The sequence below is a fragment of the Camelina sativa genome, chromosome 2, assembly GCF_030686135.1.
Source record: "Camelina sativa cultivar CO46 ecotype springtype chromosome 2, ASM3068613v1".
NCBI lineage: Eukaryota > Viridiplantae > Streptophyta > Magnoliopsida > Brassicales > Brassicaceae > Camelina > Camelina sativa.
Window position 1 is genome coordinate 22,633,773 of NC_141881.1, and position 23,299 is coordinate 22,657,071.

The 23,299-nt window shown below is 36.3% G+C and overlaps 2 protein-coding genes, 1 long non-coding RNA gene and 2 pseudogenes across 6 annotated transcripts; all 5 read right to left on the bottom strand.

Annotated features, from left to right (window-relative positions):
• Positions 1-1,630: 1,630 nt before the first annotated feature.
• Positions 1,631-2,530, bottom strand: LOC147949040 (uncharacterized). Its single transcript, XR_015581722.1, has 2 exons — positions 2,285-2,530; positions 1,631-2,191 (listed from the first exon to the last, which is right to left on the bottom strand). It is a non-coding gene; the product is annotated as an uncharacterized LOC147949040 (long non-coding RNA).
• A 1,190-nt stretch (positions 2,531-3,720) lies between these two features.
• On the bottom strand, positions 3,721-6,479 carry LOC104773460 (putative FBD-associated F-box protein At5g53635). Of its 3 annotated transcripts, none has more exons than XM_010498076.3 (5): positions 6,336-6,479; positions 5,642-5,749; positions 4,573-5,519; positions 4,337-4,477; positions 3,721-4,230 (listed from the first exon to the last, which is right to left on the bottom strand). In XM_010498076.3, exons 3-5 carry the CDS (start codon positions 5,473-5,475, stop codon positions 3,946-3,948), a joined length of 1,329 nt encoding a protein of 442 aa, XP_010496378.1. In that variant the 5' UTR covers positions 5,476-5,519; positions 5,642-5,749; positions 6,336-6,479; the 3' UTR covers positions 3,721-3,945. The 3 variants fall into 3 exon arrangements, with proteins under 3 accessions (XP_010496378.1, XP_010496377.1, XP_087343716.1); XM_010498075.3 differs by having other exon boundaries at positions 5,642-5,764; XM_087487590.1 differs by lacking the exon at positions 3,721-4,230 and having other exon boundaries at positions 4,339-4,477; positions 4,573-4,630; positions 4,711-5,519; positions 5,642-5,764.
• A 2,426-nt stretch (positions 6,480-8,905) lies between these two features.
• On the bottom strand, positions 8,906-10,830 carry LOC104773461 (F-box/FBD/LRR-repeat protein At1g51370-like; annotated as a pseudogene). The gene is made up of 4 exons (XR_015581723.1): positions 10,625-10,830; positions 9,643-10,446; positions 9,397-9,537; positions 8,906-9,294 (listed from the first exon to the last, which is right to left on the bottom strand). The product of XR_015581723.1 is annotated as an F-box/FBD/LRR-repeat protein At1g51370-like (transcript).
• A 937-nt stretch (positions 10,831-11,767) lies between these two features.
• Positions 11,768-13,534, bottom strand: LOC109131570 (putative FBD-associated F-box protein At5g53635; annotated as a pseudogene).
• Positions 13,535-13,770: 236 nt separating this feature from the next.
• LOC104773470 (F-box/FBD/LRR-repeat protein At1g51370-like) lies at positions 13,771-15,368 on the bottom strand. Its single transcript, XM_087477741.1, has 3 exons — positions 14,457-15,368; positions 14,202-14,342; positions 13,771-14,091 (listed from the first exon to the last, which is right to left on the bottom strand). The coding sequence occupies exons 1-3, from the start codon at positions 15,348-15,350 to the stop codon at positions 13,771-13,773; spliced, it is 1,356 nt and encodes a 451-aa protein (XP_087333867.1). The 5' UTR covers positions 15,351-15,368.
• Between the last annotated feature and the right edge of the window lie 7,931 nt (positions 15,369-23,299).

Consider the following 23,299-nt stretch of genomic DNA (forward strand, 5'->3'; position numbering starts at 1 on the left):
AAGAAACAACCAATAGTCTAATTTGACCAAACCGGAAAATACCAAGTTTTGTTCAGATACTAAAAACCTGGTTTAATCCTTGTTTTAATTTTTGGGTATGTTGGCATTTTAGTACGTTTTCAAAACTTAATTATCAAACTAGTACAATCACTATTTATAATTGGCAAAATAGGTGAGAGAGTGTTTGTGTGTGAGTGTGTGTGAGTGTGTGTGAGATATGAGAGTTGTGTAGGACCCATTTGTGAGATATTTAAATTAGGATAATTATTTAAATAGTTGTTAATATAATCTTTTTTTGGAAAACTTTTCAGATACAAAAAAAAATCTATATTTTTTTCTTTATAATTTGATATGCATTTTGTTTAATAATTTTTAAATATATTCTATACATCTTTTTTACCCGTACACTTTATTAAGTGTACGGATGTCTGTACACATTATTAAGTGTACGGACTGTACACTGATTAAGTGTACGGATGTCTATACACCTTATTAAATGTATGGGTATCTGCATATCTTATTCAGTGTACAGATGTCTCTATACATTATTAAGTGTATAGATGTAATAATGTGTACAGACCGTACACTTACTAATGTGTACAGACATCCGTACACTTTATTAAGTGTACGGGTAAAAAAGATGTATAGAATAGATTTAAAAATTATTAAACAAAATGCATATCAAATTATAAAGAAAAAAATATATATTTTTTTGTATCTGAAAAGTTTTCCAAAAAAAGATTATATTAACAACTATTTAAATAATTATCCTAATTTTTCAATCTCACAAATGGGTCCTACATAACTCTCCTATCTCACACACACTCACACACAAACACTCTCTCACCTATTTTGCCAATTATAAATAGTGACTGTACTAGTTTGATAATTAAGTTTTGAAAACGTACTAAAATGCCTAATATCCCTTAATTTTTCATGTCCGCTAAGGTCTCAATTTGACAAACCAGTTTGAGACCATTCATATTCGCTTTGTCTCTTTTTACCAATCAAAAGGGACGACGACTTCATATTCGATAGAGCCTCTTGGCAGTCATGAGGGCTGAGGAGTTGTACTTTTTTTTTAGACCCTAATTTGTTAGTCGAAACAAAAAAATTGAAACCATACTTTGTCACAAAACTCTTATGTCTAATTTTGAAAATGAGTTCAGCTTTAAAAGTTAATCTGCCATGAACACTATGCATATATATATATTAGGAAAAACACAGCTTACATTTGGGATAGTTCTAATGAATCTTTTCGTTTGATCCTACTTGTACATGAAATACGATTTTTAAAACAATCAAACAAGATAAGAAACAGCATTGCCTTAACTTGTTGATAAACAACATTCCTTGGATTTTTGACAAGCCACAAGAGGGCAATTTGGCAAACCTTAATGGTCTCTACAGATAAACCTACCGAAAACAAAGAGACCAACACATTCTAAACAAAAAAGCACAAACAAAAGCGCCCTACACCTGCATTTCTTGTAGGGTGAGAGTTTAATTAAATATGATTTTCAAAACAAACAAACAAAATAAGCAACAGCATCGCTTAACTTGGGAGGACGGTTTGGCAACCTTAATAAACAAAGACAAAGACCAACCAATTCTAAACAAAAGAAACATAAACACAAAAAGCCTTCAACCTGCATTTCTTGTACTTCAGCTTATCCATATGATATGGACCATATCCAACATTGTCGTTACACAAAATCACCAAAATAACAAACCAGTTTGATTCTAAGAACAATTGAGATTTCCGACCAAGTAGTACGTTAAGATGATAAGAAACATATGAAAGCCTATGCCTACATGGACCAAAGCCATACCAACCATGAAGCTACAATGCATCTTCACTTCGTTTTACATAAAAACACGAAACCTTGCAATGTTCCCTCTATACTCTTTACCGATCAAAGAAAGACGACTTCACATTCGATAGAGCGTCTTGGAATGTTGAGGAGTTTCTTGACCAAGTCATCTTGAATCTGTATTGCATCATAATGCCAAGGTAGAGTGAGTTTCTTGAGGACAGCCGCACTAGCTTCATCTCTGCAGCAAGTCCCGAGACTTTCACTTTGAAATCAACAACTTCGAGAGACGATAGCAAACACTGAGGCACAGTTGAAAGATCGACTTGATTCATCTCGTCAAATGGCATTTCCACACGATCTGCATTGTAGCATACCTGAGAACAGAAGACAAGATTAAAACACAAAAGACAAAAGATGCAGAATCTTCCAAGGAATGAAAAGCTTATTTGAGTTTGGCAGATCATCACCAAGATGAGAGACTTCAAGTTTGGGAAGCTTCCAAGAAACGTTGGTAACCATTTCAGATGGGAATAATAGAGCTCTACTTGCAGGAATAATAGAGCTCTATCTGACAGATCAAAAATTCAGGTAAACTGGCTTATCCTATCTTTCTTCAATCCCTGATTCAACCATTTGGAACAAGCCAATACGAGAAATGCAATTGCGAAATTCACAATTCTAGAGTGAGTTTCATGACAACGAACTTAAAAGTGTCTCTCGTTATCTTGAGCAAGCGGGTTAGCTTAGCTTGCTGCAAAGTCAACGCCGTAACTACTGCCGCATGTGACCGTAACTACTGCCGCATGTGATTGGAGATCAGCAACCAAACCACCAAGTATCCTCAAGAAATCAACTAATTTTAAGTATTTAACGATCACAAACTTAACCTCAGACGAAATGTTCAAAAATCTCAAAAAGACTAATTAAAGAACAATGACTTCACAAGCGGTAGAGCCTCTTGGAAGTCCTGAGGGCTGAATGGCTGATGAGTTGTTCTTTTTTTTAGACCATAATTTGTTCGTCAAAACAAAAAATTAAGACCATACTTTTTGTCCCAGAACTCTTAGGTCTAATTTTGAAAAACTGAGTTCAGTTTTAAAAGTTAATCTGCCATGAACAGAACAAAGTTGCATATACAATGTTAGGAAAAACACAGCTTACATTGGGGATAGTTCTAATGAATCTTTTCGTTTGATCCCTGATTGTATTTTGCCTACTTGTACATGAAATACGATTTTTAAAACAAACAAAACCAAATAAGTAAAGCATTGATTAACAATGTTCCTAAGATATTTTGATGAATGCAAAAAGATGGGCAGTTTGGCAACCGTAATAGTAGTAGTCTCTAAAGATGAACGAGTAACTTGACATTGGAATCCATACTGGTTATTTTGAAGCTTTTTGATAAGTTATCAGAGATGCTCAAAAAGCTTAGGCGAGGGGCATCAATCAGAATTCCTGTATCAGTGATACAGTATCACCCACAGAGAAGCGTATGCTTATAGTGAGCCAGAGAGTCCTCCATCTGGTGGATAGAACGCTTGTGGAAACAGATTCTTTTGTGGGAAGATGAGAAAGAATCTGACAGATCAACGGATCAGGTAACTGACAGATCATCATCAACACCTTTCATGTCCGCTGAGGCTAAGGTCTCAATTTGACAAACCAGTTTGAGACCATTCATATTCGCTAGAGCCTCTTGGCAGTCCTGAAGGCTGATGAGTTACTTTGTTCGTCGAAACAAAAAATTAAGACCATACTTCGTCCCAAAACTCAGCTTTAAAAGTTAATCTGCTATGAACAGAACAAAGTTGGGGATAGTTCTAATGAATCTTTTCGTTTGACCCCTGATTATATTTGCCTACTTGTACATGAAATACGATTTTAAAACAAACAAACAAAATAAGAAACAGCATTGCTTAAATTGGGAGGGCAGTTTGGCAACCTTAATAGTAGTAGTCTCTAAAGATGAACGAGTAACTAACTTATAGCTGTGGCTACCGAAAACAAAAGAGACCAACCGGATTCTAAACAAAAGAAAGAAACATAAAACATAAAAGCCTTCAACCTGCATTTCTTCTGCTTCAGCTTCACAAGTTCTTTCTCTAGTCTTTTACACACATATGTATCAATATATGACGACTTGACATGTGGTAGAGCGTCTTGGGATTTCCAGGATATTCTTGACGAGGAACTTTTCATCCGTACAAAAATAATTCAAACGCAGAGTCAGTTTCTTGAGGATCGTGGAATTCTCTAGGAAGTACATTATTAGCTTCCATTCTGCATCACGTCCCGAGATGGTGGTTTTGATATCAACATACTCAAGCGATGATAACAAACACTCTGGCACAGAGGAATCGAATCCACTCAGCTCTTCCTGACGCATTTTCTTAGAGTTGCTATTCCATACCTGAAGGAAAAAAAAAAGGAAGGAGAGGAGAGAAAATAAATGAAAAGATAAGCAAAATCAGTTCAAAGAGATAGACATATACGGACGGATAAGCGCAGATCATCACCAAGATGAGGGATTTCAAGTTTGGGCAGCTCTCGAGAAAGGTTGGCAACATATATAAATCAGATACACGAAGAGTTAAATGCAGGCGGGACATGTAACCAAACTGAGGCAGCAGTTCTTTTTTCGAGTATTGACAGATGAGCTGTAACCAAAAAAAATGTTAGTCAGAAACTGATTTCATGATAGAACCTTGAAAATGTGATATGTCCAAGTAGCAGAACTGTCTTATATACATACCTTGAAAATGTCTTTACATATTGTCATATCTCTGACCTTGGAGATCCCAGGGAGAAAACTGTTGATGACACCACTTCTCCTCAATGAAATGCTTGCTTCATTAAGATCTTCCAAGACAAAGGGGAGAGAGATATCTACCTTGCCACCGGAGCTAAGCTCGTTCAATATGCAAGTCTCGAATTTATCAGTGATGCTCAAAAAGCGTAGTCTAGGAGCACCAATCACAAATCCTAAACCAAAATTCGGGTCATCAATTTCAATCTTTATACAGAGCTTCTTCAATGAGGTAGAGAGCACCTGAAAGACATTTACATTCCCATACTCGGATCCGACAATCTTCAACTTCTCCAAGATAGGACAGCGAGAGACAAGACTCTCAAAAATGGACTCTTTGCCATACCAGATAAACTTCAAGTGCAAAGTCTTCAGGGAAGGTAAGAAAAAAGACTCGACATCATCCAACATCACCACCTCATAGAGTTTTAACGATACTAGTGTCTCACAGGTATAAAGACTTGGGGGCATCTCATACGAAGTATCAGGAGGACAACAAACATGAAGATGTTGGATCTTACGCTTAACTGCAGCATCAATCCATGACTTGAGATAACAAGTATCAACCTTTACATCGTAACAATCCTCAATTCTCAGTTTGACTTTGTTTATGAACGAAGCCCTACTGGAATCGAAAAACCTGTCACCAAAACTCCTAAAGTGATTGAAATCCAAGATCTCCCAATATGCCAAATCCAGACAAGGAACCCAAAGCCAGAGAGTCCTCCATCTAGTGGATAAAACGCTTGTCGTAACACTGTCCTTTGTGGGAAGATGAGAAAGTATCTGGCAGATCAATGGATCAGGTAGTTGGCTTAACCTATCCTCCTCCAATCTCTGATCGGCCATGTTCTTGTTCTCTTCTGCAGAAAACTTATTAGAAAAACCAAAATCTGCAATTCAGAAAATGAAAAAAAATGCAAGCTTCAGTGAAACAATTCGGATGAAAATTACATTGAGACCAGCCAGGGTTAGGGTTTGTAAGTTCAACTAAGAAGAAGAAGGAAGAACCTACCGAGTGTATTTAGCCGGCAGAATGCAATCACTACAGATCAAAGGATCAGGCTGAACCCTTTGGAAGAAGCTATCGTCTGTTTTTCTTAATTCTCTCAGACAGCACAATCTGAAAAGAAATAATCTTTAAATTTGAAAAAAAAAAAAATGAGAGTTTCCAATCAGTGACTTCTCTCACGAAACCTGTAAGCAAATTCAAAGGACAATACCATACCAAATCTATTCTCGACATTTAAACTCCAAAAACTAACAAAATCGGACTCAATTCATCTCTACAATCTTTTTTCCTCAAAGTTGTGAAGTGTACAATCATCTCTACAATCAATCAGCATTCAAACCTTTTAAAAAATATATCAAACCGCCGAAACAAATTACAAAACATTAACTGAAAATATATAATTGATTTCATATAATATATTCGACTAATTAGTCTTTAACACAGACGATGATCTATTTTATTCCTATCATCGCAGCTAATTTAACGACCAAAACGATCAACCTACCTTAATGGAAATGTTCAACCATATCTATTTTTAGTAATTAAAGAAAAATGGAGTTCACAGAAACATAACTCGGCAACCAACACATTTCAAGAGTTCAAACCTAGGGTTTTTAAGGTCTTATGAAAATTATTCTACAAAACAAAAACAAAAACAAAAAAAAGAAAAAAAGAAGAAGAAGAAGAAAGAACCTACCGAATATTTTTTTGAGCCGGCGGAATGCAATCACTAGCCGAAACTGTAGACCGTAATTTCGCCGACGGAAACACTTTGCTTGGGAAATTTGGAATCACTCACTCGACTCGCCGGAACTCTCACTCTCTCTACTGAACATACTCTAAAAAAAAAAAGACTCTTCTAGTTTTAATATTAGTGTTTGTTACACGAAAGCCCAATAATCCAACTTGGCCCATTCCATGGTTTTGTTAATTTTGAATTTTCTTCTATCTATTATCTAACAGTGTTTTTCAGTTTTTATTATCGACATTTACGTAGTACAGTAGAACCTCTATAAATTAATAAGGTCGGGACCATGAAATTTTATTAATTTAAAGAGATTTTAATTTATCGATAAATTAATAAAATATTAATTTATGTAGATATTTTTAATTTTCATAATTTTGAAAATTATGTATTACGAAATAAGATACTTTTGTTATCATTCTTATTTTTAAAGAATTTTCTTAATCTATAATCTTGTCTATTGTAATTGCTAAGTTTAGAGTTTAGGTGAAAATGATAGATGTTAGAAGTGTAGAGTTTAGAAGAAATTTCTACTAGTATCATTCATAGTAATGATGAAGTCGAATAAGATATTGCGGTAATTTTAGAACCAATTACATATAAAGAAGCAATTATCGCATTTAGAACTCTTCATAATTTTTGGATGCAATTTGAGAAGACGACAATGAAAGATATTAGAGATGAATTCCAATAAGAATGCAAATTCATGAATATACACACAACAATAGAGTTATATTTCAGTATTTCACTAGATTTTTTTAGATATATATATATATATATATATATATATTTTTAATATTATCAGATTATTAATTTATGATATTGATGGGACTATATTTTTACATAGGATTTCCAAAAAAAAATATTATCTTATTAATTTATCGAAATGTGTCATTTTTTACACCGGTCCAACTCGGGACCAGAAAAATTTATTAATTTATAGCGAGTATTAATTTAAAGAGTATTAATTTATAGAGGTTACTGTACTTGTATATTAATATCATAATTCGTTTTCCAAAATAACAACTGTCCAAAAACTATATATCTAATTTTGAAAATGATATATGTTATTTTATTATGTTGTAATATGAGTGAAGCTTTAGTTTTTACAACTTTAAATCTTATTTTCAATGTTATAGTCCCTTTTTTTCAGTTTGGATTCAATTTTTTTCTGTATGATCATTTCCCTTACCTGCCTCTGATGATATCTAACTTGGCAATAGAATCCAACTTCTGGCACTGTTTCTACCAATTAGTGCTTGAGTAAGTTGTTGAAGTCCATCATATTCGAATATAAAGTTGGTCATTGGTGATCATGAGCAGAAACCACCAAGTAACATGAGGACTTTAACTGCAAATTTTACATGTCCCTCAACGCCTAATACAGCCTCCTATCATCAAGGAAGGCACTCTTTGCCTTTCTCGTATAGTATTATATCAAGCCTTAACTTCTCCATGGTTGGTGAATTATTCAGCAAGTATCTTACTAGCTCTATCTCACCTTTATACCCTGAGATCGACCGTTTCATTTCCACACCACATGAGCGATGATACCAAACATCGAGGCACTGTTGAAAACAGGACCTTTGGATCTTTCTTCTTCTTACAACGCAGAGACTGATTTCGTAATGAGAACTAATGCTTACTAATCCAAAAAGTTTGAAACTGCAGAGACTGATTTCGTAATCCAAAAGTACTTAATTACAAGTTCGTAATTAAGTTCGTTTAATATCTAGTAAGTTTGTTTATCACAAAGCATGAAATGCTTGCTTCATCAAAAACATCCAAATTAAAGGAGCGAGAGATATCACTTTGGCATTGGAATCCATATTGTTTATCACAAAGCTCTCTGATAATCTATCCTTTGATGATCAAAACATAGACATAGCCTAGGAGAACCAATATCTTTGCCTATTTTTTATCTTGAGCCTTCTTCAGTGACCGAGAGATCACCCGAAATAATTTTGCATTACTAGACACACATCCGTAAATCTTTAACTTTTCCAAGACAGGACAGGACAGCAAGAGACAAGTCTCTCAAAATTGGAAACGCATGAAGTGATTCATCATGCTCAAACATGAGCCGATCGTTCGTTAGGGACGAATTCATGAGTGACTGACCATCCAACCATTCCTTAGTATGAGACCTCGACACCATCCAAGTTAATCCCACTGAGTTCTAAGTACACTAGTGTATCACAGGTACCCATCTGGTTAAGACAAGCGTTTGGTATTACGTGTTTACTTCTGTTACCAGGATATCCTATCTTTCTTCAATCCCTGTTCAATCCTTTGGAACAAGCCATCTGTTTTCTTGTTCCCACAACCAAATCTGTAAAGAAACAATAAAAAAATTTGGAAAATGCAAAAAAGATTGAAGCTAATCAATGCTCTGTTTCAGTGAAGGAAGAAGAAGAAGAAGATCCGAAACCACCAAGTAACCAATGCTCTGTTTTAGTAGCTTAGCTCGCAAGGCTCTGTACCTGTGATTGGGGATCAGAAACCACCAAGTAATAACATGATGAGCTAACTGCAATTTACTTGTGGCTCAAAGCCAAATATCCTCAAGAAATCAACATTTTAATGATCACAAACTTAACCTCAAACGAAATGTTCAACAATCTCATTTACTAATTTAAAGAACAAGGACTTCACAAGCGGTAGATCCCCTTGGCATTGCAACGATTTCTTTAAGGAAGTCACACATTGCCTTTTTCGAGTAGTAAACATTGAGCCTTAATTTCTCCAGGATTGTTGAATTCTTCAGCAAGTATCTTATTAGCTCTATTTCTCCCTCATAACCTAGGATCGAACGTTTCAGTTCCACAAACTTGAGCGATGTTACCAAACACTGAGGCACTGTTGTTGAAAACATCACCTTAGGATCTATGGATAGGTCCTTGACCAATTCCTACAGAAACAGAGGAAACGAAATTGAGTAGAGTGATACAAAAAAAAAAAAGCTTTCAGAGACTATAAGGGTAGCGTACATCAGAGCTTTATATATCATTACCAATGTGAGAGATTCTAGTTTAGGGCAGCTCTCAAGAATGAGTGGCAAAAATTCAATATCAGAGTTAGAAAATCTAGCATTCAAGCGGGATAGGTCTCGAAACTGAAGCAACGGTCCCGGTTTCGAGTATAGAAAAATATCCTGGCAATAGAAGTAAACACGTAAAAACAGTTATGGTGAGCGCACTAGATTTTCTTGAAACAAATATTCTTATATATATATGCTCAAAAGTTGAGATAAGTATACCTTCCAGAAAACATCACTAATAACTAGATCCTTGACCCTGGATATATCGGTGAGGATGTCATGAATGAAGCTACTACTCACATGGGTTAAAGAGAGAACATGAATATCTAATTTGGTAAAGAAGCCCAAATTGATGATCTCAAAGTTCTTTGTTGACCACATCGTCGTCTTAAACGACTGGAGTAGAGGAGCATCAATCACCACTCCAAAATGATCTGTGTCGAGATTCTCTTTAGCGTCTGAGAGCGCACTTGTAGCACCTCTGCATTATATGTTGAAAATCTACTGAACGTTAAATCTTCGAGAACTGGGGAGCCTGAGATAAGTTTCTCCAAAGTGGACTCCCTGGAATATCTAACATATTCTAGATGGATGATCTTTAGACAAGGTAAGGAAACGAAGTTGGGATAAGGCAAGAAAGCGCAACAGATTCGTAAGTGTACCAATGAGGTGAGATCAGAAGTACCATAAGGATCATGCATACTTAAGCGGAGTTTGCGTATCCATGACTCCCTGTGGGAATCAAAAAACCTCTCAACGAAACTCACGCAGTCATCAAATTTCGAGAATCTAGCAGAGTCTAAGTCGAATCCAGGAACAGATTGCCAAAGATTTCTCCATTTGGTAGACAAAAGGCTTGTTCTGACCGCATCTTTAGTAGAGAGATGATAAAGTATTTCAGATATCAAAGACTCCGGTAACTGGCTTATCCTATCTTCCTCCTCCTTATGTGAGGCTTCGTCACAAATTTTGGTTTTCTTTTTTCTACCCATTATTTATCTTTTTTTTCTTCACGCAACTAATCTGCATTACAGAAACAACCAAACCATGTAAAATTCGAATCAGTTACGAGATACCGAATAAAAATTTTCCGACACAGATAGATTCTCATAACTAAAAATGACATGCGAGGGCTTATTAGGTTAGGGCTTTTTGATGATGACTAGAATCAAGCAACAGTATAAGAAGACTGATATCGTACCGGAATGGAGTTTAATTAGCACGGCAGATGAGATCAAACCCTCCCCGAACCCTAAAGCCTTTTAGAACGCTGTAAGAATAGCGAGTACCATCGATCCAAATGCCTTTAGACCGATCCAAATGCTTGAATCTCGCCTTTGCGACTCCTTTGACACAATTTTCAATAAAGCAAACACCTTGCCGTTTATCTCTTTCGTTGGGTTTGATGAAACGGTGTGCTGTGTTCGTGAGGTTTACTTTGGCTTCTAACATAATTGTAACTAGAAATAGTACAATTAAATTGGACCAACTTGGTTTTTTCCGGTCTGGACCAATAAAGCACGAATAAATTGGTCCAATGCAAAGCATTTCGGAATATAACTAACCAACCAAGTAACAACCAAGTAACAACCAAACCTCCATTTGGACTTAAGCCGAATACCCAAATTTGTTCAGGATCCTATAAACTCAACTGAGAGAATCCAACGAAGTACCTTTCCCTTTCGAAAAGCCTACACCTACATCGACCAATGCCATACCAACCATGAAACTACAATGCATATTCACTTTTGTTTTTACATAAAAGCACTGAAACCTCACTATGTTCTCTCTACTTTTTGCTAATCAAAGCAAAGACTACTTTACATTCATTTGGTAGAGCGTCTTGTAATTTTGAGTAGTTTCTTTACCAAGTCATCTTGAAACTGAATTGCATCATAATGAAAACTTGAAAAGGTACCTAACTAGCTCTATTTTTGTATCAAGTCCTGAGACTTTCATTTTGAAATCAACAAACAAATCCGAGATACGATAGCAAACATTGAGGCACAGTTGAAAAACCGACTTATTCATCTCCTCAATTGGCATTTCCTCATATAGCAAACACTGAGGCACTCGTATATTCTCGAGAGACAAAAGATATACGAGTTACCAAGGTTAGACACCATCTTCCATATGAGTACTCCTACTTAATAGTAGTATAGATACCATGAAATATTGTTTTAAAAAATAAACAAACAAACCAATTGAGTAAAGCATCGATTAACTTGATAATAAACAACGTTCCTTAGATATATGTTGGCAACCTTAATAGTCTCTACAGATGAACAAGTAACTTATAGGCTTATAGCTGGCTAGCGAAAACAAAGAGACCAACCGATTCTAAACAAAAACCTACACCTGCATCTCTTGTAAGGTAAGAGCTTAAGCTTCACATGTTCTTACATATCAATATATGACGACTTTGCATGTGACAGAGCGTCTTGGGGTTTTCAAGAAATTCTTGACCATGTACTTTTCATCTGTACCAAAATGATTCAATCGTAGAGTCAGTTTCTTGAGGATTGTTGAATTCTCTAGGAAGTACCTTACTAGATCCAGTTCTGCCAAATGTCCCGAGATGGTGGTTTTGATATCAATAAACTCAAGCGATGATAACAAACACTCTGGCACAGACGAACATTTGAATCGAAACAGCTCGTAGGATAATACATCTTCTTAGAGTTAGTATTCCATACCTGATGGGGAAAAAAAAGAAAGAGAAAAGGTAATGAGAAGATAAGCAACACCTTTCACAGACAATAAGAAAAAGCTAGGCTTAAGCAGATCCTCACCAAGACAAGGGATTCAAGTTTGAGCAGCTCTCAAGAAAGGTTGGTAATCATCGTTTAATATCAGATAGATGAAAAGTAACATGCACGCTGGACATGTAACTAAACTGAGACAGCAGTTCTATTCTCGAGTATTGACAGATTAGCTGAAACCAAAAAGTAAAAATAATGCAAGTCAGAAGCTTTCATGATAAAAAAAAAAATGTAATACGTCATAAACAGGAACTGTCATATATACCTTGAAAGTGTCTCTACACAAAGTCATGTCCCTAATATTCGAAATCCCGTGGAGAAAACTGCCGATACTACTTCTCCGCGATGAAATGCTTGCTTCATCAAAAACATCCAAACCAAAGGGGAGAGAGATATCCACCTTGGCATTGGAATCCATATTGTTTATCATAAAGCTCTCTGAGACTATATCCTTGATGCTCAGAAAACATAGCCGAGGAGCATCAATCACAAATCCTGAACCAAAAACCTGGTGGGAATATCCATTGCTTATGTTGATACTGAGCTTCTTCAACGACTGAGAGAGCACCCGAAAGACTTTTGCACTACTAGACGCATATCCTTCAACCAATAACTCTTCCAAGACAGAACAGCAAGAGACAAGTCTTTCAAAAGCGGCCTCATTGGTAAAGGAGATATATGTTAAACGCATAGTCTTCAGACAGGGGAAGGAAACAAACTGGGCACGATCATACAAGGTTACATGAGAGAGTTTTAAATAGACTAGTGACTCACAGGTAAAAAAGCTTAGGGGCATCTCAAACAAAGTTTCTGGAGAACAATAAAGATCTAGATGTTGGATCTTACGCTTAACTGTAGCATCAATCCATAATGTGAGATAAGAGACATCATCAACAACTAACTTGAACTTGTTTATCCATGAAACCTTACTGGAATCGAAAAACTTGTCACCAAAACTCCTAAAATCATAGTAATTCGGGATTTCCCAAAATTCCAATTCCAAACGAGGAACAATTCCATCTGGGGGGTAAAACGCTTGTGGAAACAGCTTATTTTATGGAAAGATGAGAAAGAACGTGACATATCAACGGATCAGGTAATTGGCTTATCCTATCTTCCTTCAATCTATCACTACTAAACGCTTTGGAACGAGCCTGTTTTGCTTCCCTCTACCAGCCATTTGTTTTCTTAAATTCTCTTAGACAGCAGAAATAGATGAAGAAGGAAGAACCTACCGTGTTTTAAGCCGGCGGTATGTAATCACTACCCGTCGGTAATTTCGCCGACTCTAACTTGTTTTTTTTTGTTTGTCAATAACCGACTCTAACTTGTTTAATTGACGTTTCCATGCCCTTGTTAATTTTCTATTGTATTTAAGATTTTTTTTTTTTTTTTTTTTTCAATTTTCTTGACAAAAATTTATCATCACTGAAACAGTTAATTAGTGAAGCTTGTAATTGTTCTTCGGTTCTCATAGTCATCCAGTGATGCATAACCATTCCAAGACTTAAACCGCAATATTTGCTTGTGGCTCAAGTCAAGGCCCTAAATATAGTCCCCTTTAAACGAAATGTTCAACAATGTTTTATTTTTTAGGAATCATCACAGAAAAATGGATTTCACAAACGCTAGAGCATCTTGGCATTGTAACGAGTTCTTCAAGGAAAGCACACTTAGGCTTTTCGCCCGTATAGTAAATCTCGAGCCTTAATTTCTCGAGGATTTTTGAATTCTTCAACAAGTATCTTACTAGCTCCAATTCTCCTTCGTACCCTAGGATCGAACGTTTCCATCCCACAAACTTGAGCGATGATACCAAACACCGTGGAACTGTTGAAAAAATCACCTTTGGATCTATTTTCTTCTTATTAGGACGGCGACACTTCAATTTGTCCTCACCCAATTCCTTCAAAAACAGAAGAAAACAAGTTGACTAGAGAAACTATATATATAAACAAAAAAAATCACAAACAAAGAAGCTTAAATAATTAAGAGGGTTATAGTTTTATTTACTACCATTAGTAAAGATTCTAGTTTTGGGCAGCTCTCAAGAATGGTTGGCAACATTTCAATATCAGATTTAGAAAATTTAACATTCAAACGAGATAGGTCAGGAAACTGAAGCACTGGTCCCGACTTCGAGTATTGAAAGATTTCCTGGTAACACATGTAATCAAGTAAAATGGAATGTTAAAGTGACAAAATTTCGTGCAAAAGGAATGTTTAAGTGACAAACTTTCGTGGAAGAACAATCTTGAGATGTATATATACCTTCCAAAGAGCATTATTAATAATAACTAGGTCCCTGACCCTCGATATGTCGGTGAGGATGTCATGAATCATGCTTCTACTGCATGTCGTCACATGGCTAAAGTTGGGGTAAGGAACAAGATCTATCTCTATTCTGGTAGAGAAACCCAAATTGACGATCTGAAAGTTCTTCTTTGTTGGGTAAACCTTAGCACTTAAACAATGGAGTAGAGGTGCATCGATCACAACTTCAGTAGACGCATTTATGTGGATTCTCTTTAGTGTATAAGAGTGCACTCGAAAAGCCTTATCAGACGGATCTCTGTAGATGGTTAAATCTTCCAGAACTGGAGAGCCCGAGATAAGTTTTTGCAACGTGGTCTCGTTGGGATATTTGTTAAATTGTAAATGCATGATCTTCAGACAAGGTAAGGAAACAAACTCAGCATTACACAAGGTGACCATATATAGTCGTAAGTGTACCAGTGTCTCACAGGTATATAAACTCAGTGGTATACCATTACCAGTCCAAAAAGTAAGATCAAGATGCTGAATCCTCCTACGCGTAATCACAGCATCAATCAATGACGTGGGACCAGGACCACATATACCATGACAATAAGCAACACTTAACCGTAGTTTGCGTATCCATGACTCCCTGTTGTAATAAAAAAACGTTTCAAGGAAACTCACTAAGGCATTAGAATCCGAGAATGCACGGGAGTTCAAGACCAATCCAGGAACCCATCGCCAAAGATTTCTCCATTTGGTAGACAAAACACTCGTTCTTACAGCATCCTTGGTAGTAAGATGATAAAGTATTTCAGATATCAAAGGTTCCGGTAGCTGGCCAATCCTATCTTCCTCCTCATGTGAGGCTTTGTCACATATTTTGCTTTTCTTCTTTCTACGCATTATTTTTTGTTTCTCAGCACAGGACTATAATCTGCATCATCAAATTTAGCAAAGATAAAAAAATCTAAAAGTTAGAACTATATATAAAATCACATGCGAGGGCTTGTTTACGTTAGGGTTTTTAAGGTTTCTCGAGGAACAGTAGAAGTAGAAGAAGAAGAACGCACCACAGACTCACAGTTGAGTTTTAACTACCACCGCAGATCAAATCTATTCGTCTTCCTCCACGGTCTCATGTAGCAGATGAGTGAGCTCTAAGGTAGCTGATAAGTACGCGTCGTAAGCTTAAAGAACAAACGACACAAAAAGTTTTCAATAGTGAAATCTTTTTATTCTCTCTTTATTCCTCAATATATAGAAAACCACCTAAGTAAAGACGATAAACATAAATCAACACCAAATCCTTAAAACTTCCAAAATCCTCAACTTGGAAATAAAAGGAATAAATCGAAAACGATAAAGTCAATTTAAGCCGACTACTCTCCATAGCGTTAGCCTCACGTTTGGATTCTAGCACTGTTTATCTCTTTCCTTGGGGTTGATAAAAACGGTGGGCTGTCTTCACTCTTCACGAGTCAATTGGCCTCTAACAAAGAATGGTAGTCTCTGTTTCTAAATATATGATGTTTTAGTTATAACACCATTAAAAAAAAAAAACTTTTGCTTGGCACACAACGAAAATTTGCTTGGACAACATGATCTTCCAATTTTACAAAACCAAGTCAAATCAAGAAGCCTAAACCAGCATTTTTTGTGTGGCAAAAAGCTTGATTCATTATCAAAATTCTAGTAACTCGATTTGACCTTGCTAAGAGTTTTCTAACACCTGAACATATATCATGGAAAATTATAGAAACGAATCAGCAAAATAATAGCAGCATCTCATAAAGGTATAAAGGCTTAGGGGCATCTCATAAGCAAAACGAACATGGGAAAATGGTTGAGACGTGTCGTCATCCCCAAACTGCTGCACATAAAATGGTAGCAGCAGCTGCTGCAGTGTCGTCATCCCCAAACTCCATATATGTGGCTATGACTCACATGGCTCAGTCTTAGAGGTTAAAGAAGAATAACAACAACACAGTTCAAAGAGGTAGGCAGAGCTCTGATTATATGGCGAAGCAAAAGTGAAAGGTCTGATTTTACAAGTCAAGCTTTTAAAAGTGAAAGGCATATATTAGAGTGAGGTGAAACAATCTCCTATCTTGCTTACATTTTTTGGCGTAAATCGCCAATGCTCGAAGCTAAGATATACACATTATTTTAATTTTACTGTTATACTGATATAGGTTTAAGGATCACAAGAAAAGAGTAAAAACCTCCTCAAGCTTAAGCATAGAGTAAACAACACCTTAATTTCTCACGAAAGTAGCCTAAAATTGTTTCATCTCTATTTACTCTAACGAAACAAACATACAAAAAAACCTACACATGCAGTTCCTGTGTAGCAAGAACATCCTACATCAAACTGATTAATAACAGAAAATCTTCACTACTTTTTACCAATCACAGTACGATGATTTGACATGTTTTAGAGTGTCTTGGGATTTTAAGGAGTTCCTTGAAGATTTCATCTTTTCTTCGACCATAATAAAAACGTAGAGTAAGTTTCTTGAGGATTGCTGAATTCTCTAGGAAGTACTTTACCAGCTTCATTTCTGCAACACCTCCTGAGAATGTGTTACTGAATTCAACAAAGTCGAGCGACGATAGCAAACACTCGGGAACAGATGAAAAGCTTATTTGATTCATCTCTTCAGAATACTTAATATCATTATCCAACGCCTGAGGAAAGAGAGAGATCATTAAAATGCAATGATAAGATACACGAAAATCTTCATATAGATGAAAAACCTCAAATGGATTGAACAGATCATCACCACGTTGGGGATTTTTGAAGATGCGACATTTGTACAAGAGGATGAACTATTTCAGAAGGACTCAGCATTAGTACAAGAACAGAGTGTCAGGTTATTTATGTCAGCATTTACTAAGTTAGAAGATTTACACAAGATTTGAAGGCCCAAGAAGCTTCTAGAAGATTGAAGACCTTCATGTTTACAATAGGAATGTAAACATGAAGAAAGAGGGAAATTTCCTAAAACATTAAGAAAAAAGGAAATTGTCCAATTCCTATTAGGATTAGAATAGGTAGTTTGCCCTTTGTGTGGCATAGGCCTCGTTCTATAAATAGGGTGCTAAGGCTGATTGTAAGCTTGAGCACAAACAAGAGAAAGTTAACCTAGCTACTAAGTTGTAGTCTTTTAGAAGGAAAAAGAGCTAAGAACTTAGAGAGAGCGTGAGGTTTCTTTAAAGAGGGTTTTGAGAGATTAGAAAATTGTTTAGAACAAACTTGTAAACAAATTTTCTATTAATCAAAGAGAATTTAAAGAAATCATTGTTTCATACTTTAGTTCAAAGTTGAGTGCTCTAGCACAAGAAGCCTTAACGCTTGGGAAGACGTATAAGGATCAGAAGTTAGTCAAAAAGTTTTTAAGGTGTCTTCCATCTAGGTTTATGGGATACAAAACAGCCTTAACGGTCTCTCAAGATTTAGAAAATCTCAGTTACGGTGAAGTGGTCGGAATGCTACAAGCACACGAGATGGAACTTAATGGGATTAAGAAACCAAAAGGAATAGCTCTAGCAGTAAGCAAAGACGTAACTGATCAAGGAGAAGATGATGCTGTGAGCTTGTTGGTAAGAAGATTTGATCGTGCTTTAAGAAGGATAGAACAAGGTCAAGGTCAAAAGAAGAGTAATTCATTCAAGAAGACAAGTGAAGACAAAAAGGCTGATATGCAGTGTCATGAATGTAAGGGATATGGCCACTTTATCCGAGAATGTCCAACAATCAAGTTACGAGATGCCAAGTGCACAATCTGTAAAGGGACTGGACACACACATGAGGAATGTGTGAGCTACTCTAAAGTCAAGAAAGAAAAGTCTATGATTAGCATTGAGAATGAATCAGATAGTGATAGCAGTAGCGAAGAGGAACTCATTAATTTAGTAGCTATGGTGGGTATTACTGAATTTGAGAATGGGGAAGAAGTAACTGATTCAGAATCAGAAGGAGATGAAGTTCTTGACATTGTTCAGAGTTACAAGGAAGTGCGAAATACACTTATTTCTCTAGGAAAGGAAAATCAAGTTTTGATAACTGAAAAACTTCGTTTAGAAGCACTTGTTATGTCGTTACAGAATGAATTGGTGGATGAAAAAAAGCTGGCTAAAGATTCGCTAGATCTGATGAAAGAGAAGTTGGTCTTATCGGCAAAAGCTGACAAGCTTGAAGAAGAGCTACTTAGAGAAAAGAAAAAATCTACAGAACTACAATGTGAATTAGACCAACAACATAGGAAGATTCATATGTTTGCAGGAACCAAGCAACTTGACAAAATTTTGAGCTATGGGAGAACAGAGAAGACTCATAGAGGATTAGGATTTAATGAAAACATGGGAGCTAAAATCACAGACAACCAAATTTGTATCTGCTGGAGCCTATCAATCTGAGAAGGAGACATCTTATGGGGTTTCTAATGGATCTTTGACATGTTACTTCTGTGGAAAAATCGGTCACTACAAACGTTTTTGTTACAAATATTGGCAGAAGGTCTGTACCTTAAAGCAACAAGGAAGATTTTTCTGGAATGGAGTTAGAAGACAAGTGTGGATGAGGAAAGCTGACCTATATCAATCAGAATCAATGGTAGCCACAAGATCACGGTTTAGATGTAATATGGCCATGATTACTGAAGAACAAGAAGAAACAGAATCAATGTGCAATATGGCTTTAATTACTGAAGAACAAGAAGACACGGAGCCTTGGTTCTTTGACAGCGGTTGCTCAAGACATATGACTGGAACAAAGAGTAATCTACAGAATATTAAGAAATTGAAAGGAGGTACAGTAACATTTGGAGATGGAAGTCATGGTTTTATACAAGGCAAAGGTACAACACGTGATACAGAGCTTCCACAACTGGTGAATGTGTATCTAGTTCAAGAGCTGCGTGCAAATTTAATAAGCATTAGTCAACTCTGTGACGAAGGATTGTCAGTGTTATTCACAAAGGTTGACTGCAAAGCATTGGATGAGTCGGGTAATGTCAAGTTATATGGCGTAAGATCTGGGAATAATTGTTACATGTGGGAGAGACATTCAATCAAATGCTACAGTGCTAGAGGAAGTATAGATCTATGGCATCAACGACTTGGACATATGAATACAAGGAATCTTGCTACTCTTGTGAATAAAGAGATAGTTCGAGGAGTACCTAAGCTTAAAGGGGAAGACAATATGGTGTGTGGATCTTGTAATCAGGGAAAGCAGGTCAAAATTCAGCACAAAAAGGTCCCAAATGTTCAGTCAAAATCAGCTCTGTATCTGGTTCACATGGATTTAATGGGACCAATGCAAGTAGAAAGCATAGCAGGAAAGAAATATGTGTTTGTTTTAGTTGATGATTACTCCAAATACACTTGGGTTCGTTTTATTCGTGAGAAGTCAGATACAATAGACAGCTTCAAGATTTTAGCTTTACAACTACTGAATGAACAAGGAGGAATCAAGAAAATTCGAAGTGATCATGGTGGAGAATTTCAAAATGAGGTTATGAAGGTGTTTTGTGAACAACATGGGATTGCACATCAATTCTCAGCACCAAGGACTTACAACAGAATGGAGTAGTAGAAAGAAAGAATAGAACTCTTCAGGAAATGGCTAGAGCAATGATACATGGAAATCAAGTTCCTAAGAAATTCTGGGCTGAAGCATTGAACACTGCGTGTTATATTATTAACAGAGTCTATGTCCGAAGGGATACTACAAAAACACCCGATGAGTTGTGGAGAGGCAAAACACCAAATTTGAGTTACTTCCATGTGTTTGGATGCAAATGCTATATCTTAAATGACAAAGATTATCTTGGCAAATTTGATTCCAGAAGTGATGAAGGCATGCTTTTGGGTTATGCCGAAAGTAGTACAGCATTCAGAGTCTACAACAGACGTACAAGTTTAATCATGAGATCAGTGAATGTAGTCTTTGATGATCAGTCTATAGCTGTACAAGTTGATGATTCAGACAGTGATTCAGAACAGGTAAGCATCACTAAAGCACACAATGAAGTTCCTGAGTTGGATGTTCCAGTTACAAAACCAGAAGAAGTACAACAAGTTCATAAGAATCATTCTGCATCTGATGTTATTGGGGACTTAAATGAGAAAATGAAGACTCGAGGAGTGCAGATTGATTTTAAGAAGATGACAAGTTACTTTACAACTCTAGAAACTGTTTTCTATGAGTGTTTTGTGTCAATGATCGAACCAAAGAATCATATAGAAGCTGTCCAAGATGATTTTTGGATTATAGCCATGGAAGAAGAACTGGAACAGTTTGAGCGTAAAGATGTTTGGGAACTGGTTCGTAGACCAATAGATGTGAATATTATTGGAACTAAGTGGATCTTCAAAAACAAGATTGATGAGAATGGTGTTGTCGTTCGCAATAAAGCAAGATTAGTTGCACAAGGGTATACGCAGATTGAAGGTGTAGATTTTGAAGAAACCTTTGCACCAGTAGTAAGACTTGAGTCAATAAGACTGTTTCTTGGAATGGCTTGCATTCTGAACTTCAAAGTTTTTCAAATGGATGTTAAGAGTGCCTTCTTGAATGGGATTTTGCAAGAGGAAGTGTATGTTGAACAACCCAAAGGTTTTGAAGATCCAGTTAGACCTGAGTATGTTTATAAACTGAAAAAGGCTCTTTATGGTTTGAAGCAAGCCCCAAGAGCTTGGTATGAAAGGCTGACTAGTTTTCTTATGGAGCAGAACTATAACAGGGGAAGTGTGGACAAGACTCTGTTTATTTTGGAACAAGGTGGTGATATTATGATGGTTCAAATTTATGTTGATGACATTATCTTTGGAAGTACTTCAACAGAGTTGGTGGATAAATTCGTAAGTAGTATGACACAAGAATTTGAGATGAGTCTGGTTGGAGAATTGAAGTATTTTCTTGGGTTGCAAATTACACAGTCAGATCAAGGTATTTTCATTTCACAAAGTACTTATGCTAGACAACTTCTTAAGAAATTTCAGATGGATAAGTGCAAAGAAGCTGTGATACCTATGAGTACTTCATTGAAACTGTCAAAAGATGTTGATGGTAAGGATGTAGATGTCAAGCAATACAGAGGAATGATTGGGAGCTTACTATATCTTACAGCTAGTAGACCAGATTTGAGTTTTAGTGTGGGTATATGTGCAAGGTATCAGTCAAAACCAAAACAGTCTCATCTTGAAGCAGTCAAGCGGATTATCAAGTATGTCAAAGGAACTGTTGATTTTGGGATTTGGTACTCTAAAGGTTTGAACAAAGGATTGGTTGGTTACTGTGATGCAGATTATGCAGGAAGTGTAACAAATCGAAAGAGTACAAGTGGAGGTTGTTTCTTTTTAGGCAACAATCTAATAGCCTGGTTGAGTAAGAAGCAAAACTCAGTGTCTTTATCTACAGCTGAATCAGAATATATAACAATAGGGAGTTGTTGTACTCAATTATTGTGGATGAAGCAGATGTCAGCTGATTATGGTATGGATTCAGGGGAACTACAAGTATATTATGATAACAAAAGTGCAATTGATATTTCTAAGAATCCAGTACAACATTCAAGAACCAAACACATTGATGTAAGACATCATTTTATCAGAGAACTGGTTGAGAGAAAGCAGGTTCAGATTGATCATGTTGATACTGAAGATCAGTTAGCAGATATATTCACAAAGGCTTTAGATTTTAATCGTTTTTCAATTTTACGAAATTCAATTGGAGTTTGTGAGATGTGAGTCTTTGTGGGGCTGGTTCAAGAACAAGATCGAGAAGATATTGAGGTTAAGGATAATTAATTGGTTTAATTTGAGTGGATTATATGATTTTGATTATATTTTCGGAGAAAACCGGTTTAATCTTGGTTAAAATTTTAAGAAGTTTGGCTCGAGATTTGTTTGGTTATGAAGCATGGGTTGTATCGATGGGAGAAGATTAAAAAAAAAAGGGATAAATAATCAGATTTTTTATTTGGTTGTGTCTTTGGTTGTATCGAAAAAAAAGAAAATCACATTGTGGTGGTCCTTGGGTGTATCGTCAATTTGAGAAGATGGTGAGAGCAACTCGACGAGGGTTGGTGAGAGGAGGAAGGAGATCAACGGAAACTCGAGATGATGGTAGGTTTAGTCGACCTCAGTTGGTTGATGAATCGAGCAGTGATGAAGATCAATCTCACTTTGTCAATAAATCCGGTGGTGTTACTCAAATCGATTCGATAGAAGGTGAAGAGTCTTCAAAGAATGACCAATCGGACCCAACTGAGATAGGAGATGAAGAATCTTCAAAGAATGAATCGGCGCAAGAAATTAGCAATGAAGAAACCATTGGTAATGAGGAAATTGATTCTGATACTGAGGAAATTCGTGTGGAAGAATCACTCAAGCGTCAAACAGTAAAACGGAGAAAGACAAAGCAAGGATCTTCCTCTACTCCGAAGCGGTCAAAATTCGCAGAATCAAGTGACAAGAGGACAAGGGGAAAGTTTAGATCTGATGTGTTTGTGACAAAAGCTGCTCAAGCCAGGTATTCCCAGCTTATAACTAGGGAGTTTATAGAAGAAAGAAATTTAGATTTCTCGCAACCTGATGAATTTGGGATTTTAGATAAAATCATGGAGTTGGGATTACAAGAATCAGTTCAAGGGTTATCGTTATATGTCAAGGAAGTGATATGTGAGTTTTATGCCAATTTACCAAACGAAAAGGCCAAAGATGGTGTTAAGGTGTTCGTTAGAGGGCAGTGGTATGAATTCTCTCCTAGGATGATCAATGAGGCATTTAATCTAGAATATATGACTTTAGATGAGAACAAAGCTAGTAATGCAGTTGATAAGCTG

Bases quoted from the DNA above. Each gene is read 5' to 3' on its own strand.
- LOC104773460 (XM_010498076.3), bottom strand. From the start codon at position 5,475: ATGGCCGATCAGAGATTGGAGGAGGATAGGTTAAGCCAACTACCTGAT. The intron at 4,478-4,572 runs GTATGTATATAA...TTTTGGTTACAG, and splicing joins TATGTAAAGACATTTTCAAG to CTCATCTGTCAATACTCGAA. The intron at 4,231-4,336 runs GTGATGATCTGC...TTTTTCCTTCAG, and splicing joins ACTTGAAATCCCTCATCTTG to GTATGGAATAGCAACTCTAA.
- LOC104773470 (XM_087477741.1), bottom strand. From the start codon at position 15,350: ATGCGTAGAAAGAAGAAAAGCAAAATATGTGACAAAGCCTCACATGAG. The intron at 14,343-14,456 runs GTATATATACAT...ATGTGTTACCAG, and splicing joins TTAATAATGCTCTTTGGAAG to GAAATCTTTCAATACTCGAA. The intron at 14,092-14,201 runs GTAGTAAATAAA...CTGTTTTTGAAG, and splicing joins AACTAGAATCTTTACTAATG to GAATTGGGTGAGGACAAATT.